General features: G+C 40.1%; 1 protein-coding gene across 1 annotated transcript in view; it reads left to right on the top strand.

Annotated features, from left to right (window-relative positions):
• The first annotated feature begins 1,618 nt into the window (after positions 1–1,618).
• LOC104932048 (retinal-specific ATP-binding cassette transporter) overlaps positions 1,619–4,017 on the top strand; it is a 37,283-nt gene continuing 34,884 nt past the window's right edge. Inside the window, exons 1-5 of the mRNA XM_027272368.1 lie at positions 1,619–1,770; positions 2,795–2,907; positions 3,064–3,157; positions 3,302–3,443; positions 3,552–3,691. Of these exons, the coding sequence (XP_027128169.1) occupies positions 2,842–2,907; positions 3,064–3,157; positions 3,302–3,443; positions 3,552–3,691 (442 nt within the window). The 5' untranslated portion in view covers positions 1,619–1,770; positions 2,795–2,841. The remainder of the gene's footprint in view (positions 1,771–2,794; positions 2,908–3,063; positions 3,158–3,301; positions 3,444–3,551; positions 3,692–4,017) is intronic.

Raw genomic sequence — 4,017 nt, 5'->3', positions numbered from 1 at the left:
GTTCTTAAAAAAAAACACACACACACCAATGGTCTATTTTTATTTTTATTATGTCAAAGAAAACTTGCCAACCACAAATTGACACCTGTCTGTAAAGAGTTGTATCGTTTTCCTTGTTTGAACTGAACAGTTGAGTTCAATGTTTGTTACAAAATTATATTTTAATGTAATCACACAATGCACTTAATGCAGGTTCCAATTCTAACGTTGCCTTTTTAAATGTTAAAAACGTGCTTTAATTTTATGTATTTTATTCCACGAGGAACAGATGGAAGTATTTTTTAACAACGAGAGTTCAACATTGTCCAAATTTGTCCACTTGTAGTGGTGATGTGATTGGTACATCTTCTTCTCAGTATGTAAGCCTTATGTATCTGTTTACGTTTTTTTTTTTTTTTTAAATATTCATTCATACATACTGCATGTTCGTCACAGTAAGTTTGTCTCATCGCATTTTTTTATTTGTGACTATACAAAAGAAAAATGACATGCAACAGTATTTGCTGCAAAATTAAAAAATGTAGTTTCAACTGTTAAACTTCTGTTCCGGTTTATTTTTTTCAGAGAACAAGTGTCGTGTTTGAATGAAAGACTAAATATGTGTGTCCACACATGTGGACAGTCAGATTTGTGGCTGTGTTTCACTATACAGGACAAATCAGAGAGAGACAGTGGAATGGTATAAGATCGAGGGCTGCGATTACTAATTATTTTCATCATCTATGAATGTTTTAGTCTATAAAATGAGAGAAAGTTGTAGAAAATTTGCTACAATTTGAGCTAAAACCCAAAGATAAGAGAGAAAAGCAGAAAATTCTCACATTTAAGACCCTGAAAACAAAATATTTTGTGTTTTTTGCTTGAAAAATGTAACAGTAGCCAACAATTTTTTGTTGTTCTGTTGTTTCAGCCCTATGCCGATGTTTGCTCAGTGCCACATAGAACCAGACTTGTTCTAAAAGCTTAATTAATGTCTAATTAATACCACCTGTGACCTCACATCCTGTTTTGTATTTCAACTGCAGATTTTTTTTTTGCTAAAAATTTTCTGTATTTGACAAAATCAGAGATGCCGGATTAGTGTGACACCGAGCTACCTGAGCCTGCAGGATGTCGCACGGGGCTTAAGCCTTTGAATTTACCTCAGTTTTTATGGTAAGCTGTGTCTGTCGTACACATGGTTCACAGCAGGTTCAAGTCGTTGCCGTCCCCACATTCTCCAAACCTAATCACCCATGTCACCTGCTCCACCGCTCAGAGGAGTGAGTCATTTCAGACGTGTGCGACACAAAGGCAACAACAAACATTTCACCTGTGAGTCTGCTAGACTCTGCTGCTGCTGTGTAACTAAGTCAAGGCTGGTTTGTTTCGTAGCTGTTAAGGTGAAACACGTTATTGCACAGTGTGCAGGTGGATTTTGCTCGTGGACGCTTTCTTGTGTGGTTCCTGTCCTTCTGGCAAAGGGCAATCTTTCCCTCCCACTCGACCAGTGTCCTCTCCAGAACCTATCCCCCCTAATTCTGCCTTAAAATGGATGACTGTTGTCTTTTTTCTGCCTGCCCATGTTGAGCTGGGAGATTAGAGCAGATCAGATTAGGAGTGCTGCTGACCTGCAGGCAGAGAGAGAGAGAGAGACAGAGAGAGAGAGAGAGTGGTCAGCTCAGAGTCGTACGGAGCTCTTCTACCTTGGTTAATATTTTCCATTACTTTAGCATGTCTGAGAAGACGTTTCCCTAGATGTCGTACGACTTTTTTATCTTTCCATAAGAGGTAAGCATCAGAATTGACTGCTCTGTTCGTCTGTTGACAAAATAGGATGTGCTGTAAGATCATGTACGAGCTGACAGGTGTGTGGTTGCCAATTACTGTTTTAGTTTTTCTAACATGAAACATAATGATGAAATGTGGATGCCTTTTAGACATGTTTTTTTTTTTTACCTTTATGGATTCTTGTTATTTCAAACATGCAGCGTTTTTTTTCAATGATGAGCCACAAAAACAGCTACAGGTTACCGTCAATCTTGTGGAAGGAAGTGCTGTCGTGTGTAATTACTGTTTTGGGTAATAAGGTGATTTCAGAGAAGTCAGACACAGTAACACCTTTTAGTCTTTGTCAGTGTTCGCCTTGTTTTTCTGAACAACAACTGTTACCTGCCTCCACCCTCAGTCTGCCAGTAATCTATTGGACATGTCACTGAACAAATTACTCTTTGTGTCCGACATTCTCAGAGGTCATCTGCACCCAACCTGTATATGTGATTTGCATTTCAGGGTTGTTCAGCTCCAAAGTTAATTTATCTGTAAGATAGAGTAGGTACAAGCAGCATTTATCAGTCAGATGCGCTGATTTATGTATGTGCCACTTCATGTCTGGACTATACATTCCCTTAATTTTGCCACCATGTGCACCACAGTGCATCTTAAAGCTGGTGGTGTTTTGCTTCAGCAGGAAGTTTGCTTTCCAAAAAGTGGTTTGAAGGGATGGTCTGTCCAAGGTTGTAATCAAGTCATCACCACAAACAAATTCAAGTTAAAGCTACAGCCAGATTAGTAGATCGTGGAAAGTTTTTTTTAGAGATCGAATAAAATAAACCAACAAATCAAACAAATGTGGGGTGAAGTACATCTTTAAATGTTTCAGATAAAACAGAATTCAATCCAAGACAAGTGGTCTTAAATCCAGACCCAAGAACATGCGGTCCTGGGTCTTTCTGCCCACATGGCTCAATAATCCAGTGTCTTTGTTAGAGATTACCAACTGAGTGTCACCACTGATGGAGTCGTGTATCTGCAGGTTTGTCACAGTCTGATGACCCCCTCCAGGGGTAAAGCTGCGGAGCAATGAATACAGGCTCGCAAATCCGCCTGTTACTGTGGAAGAACTGGACTCTCCGCAAGAGACAGAAGGTGCTACCATTAATGTCAATGAAGTTAGATGAAACCAGTAGTACCACAACTTCCAACGACTCTCTAATAGAGTCCCAACAGAAGCTGAATATAATAAGTTTCAGACTTTGTTCAGATTCAATGTGTATAACTCACATTGTACTTGTTTGTGCTCAGGTCCGCTTCCTTGTTGAGATCTGCTGGCCAGTGTTGTTATTCATAGGTCTGGTGTGGCTGAGGAAGGCCAACCCACTGTATCAACAACATGAATGTAAGAAAGAACTTTTAAGTGATCTCTGTATTGAAATTCTTCAAGGCAGTACTAAAGTACTAATGTCATTGGGGCATTGACCCTTCAGCAACTGTTAAAAAATCACTTAAAAAGCCCTCGCAAATGTTTGGTCTGTTTCTTCAGGTCATTTCCCCAACAAGGCCATGCCTTCAGCTGGGATTTTGCCGTGGATCCAGGGCATCTTCTGCAACGCCAACAACCCCTGCTTCAGATACCCAACCAGAGGCGAGTCTCCAGGTGTCGTCTCCAACTATAACAACTCAGTGTAAGCCTCATCACCCTCAAACCTTCAACATCCACTGTAGCTCAATCATTTACTAACCCATAATAGTTCATGAATTAGACTAATTTTGGGTGTTTTGGTTTGTTCCAGATTGGCGCGGTTCTACGTCGACGTCCAAGAGCTTCTGCTCAACGAGACAGAAGTCCAGCAGCTTGGTCGTCTTTGGCGTGAAATGTCATCCTTCTCAAACTTCATGGACACGTTACGCAACAACCCATCTGTGGTGTTAGGTAAAGGTCAGATATGAGGAAATGGTTCAGGCAGTAGCCCTTATCCTGAGTGTGAAACAGTATAATCCTTTTTTTTAAACAAAAAACTCTTATCAGTGGAGAAAGCTCTCTGGACAAGATGTAAAATCGAAGTTGGACGTAATTTACAGGAAACTGGCAACACAATGATCTTTCACAACAATGCTGTCATCTGCACATCCTCTTTCCAAAGGTGTTTTGTTCATCATAACACCTCCTCACTTTCCCTTCCATTAAAAAATTCTGACGTTCAGAGTTTCATTTTTATTTCTCGACCAACTGGTGAATGTACACTCTCATTATTGGTA

Source organism: Larimichthys crocea, chromosome II (assembly GCF_000972845.2).
Source record: "Larimichthys crocea isolate SSNF chromosome II, L_crocea_2.0, whole genome shotgun sequence".
Taxonomy (NCBI): Eukaryota; Metazoa; Chordata; class Actinopteri; family Sciaenidae; genus Larimichthys; species Larimichthys crocea.
This window is presented reverse-complemented; position numbering and strand designations above follow the sequence as displayed.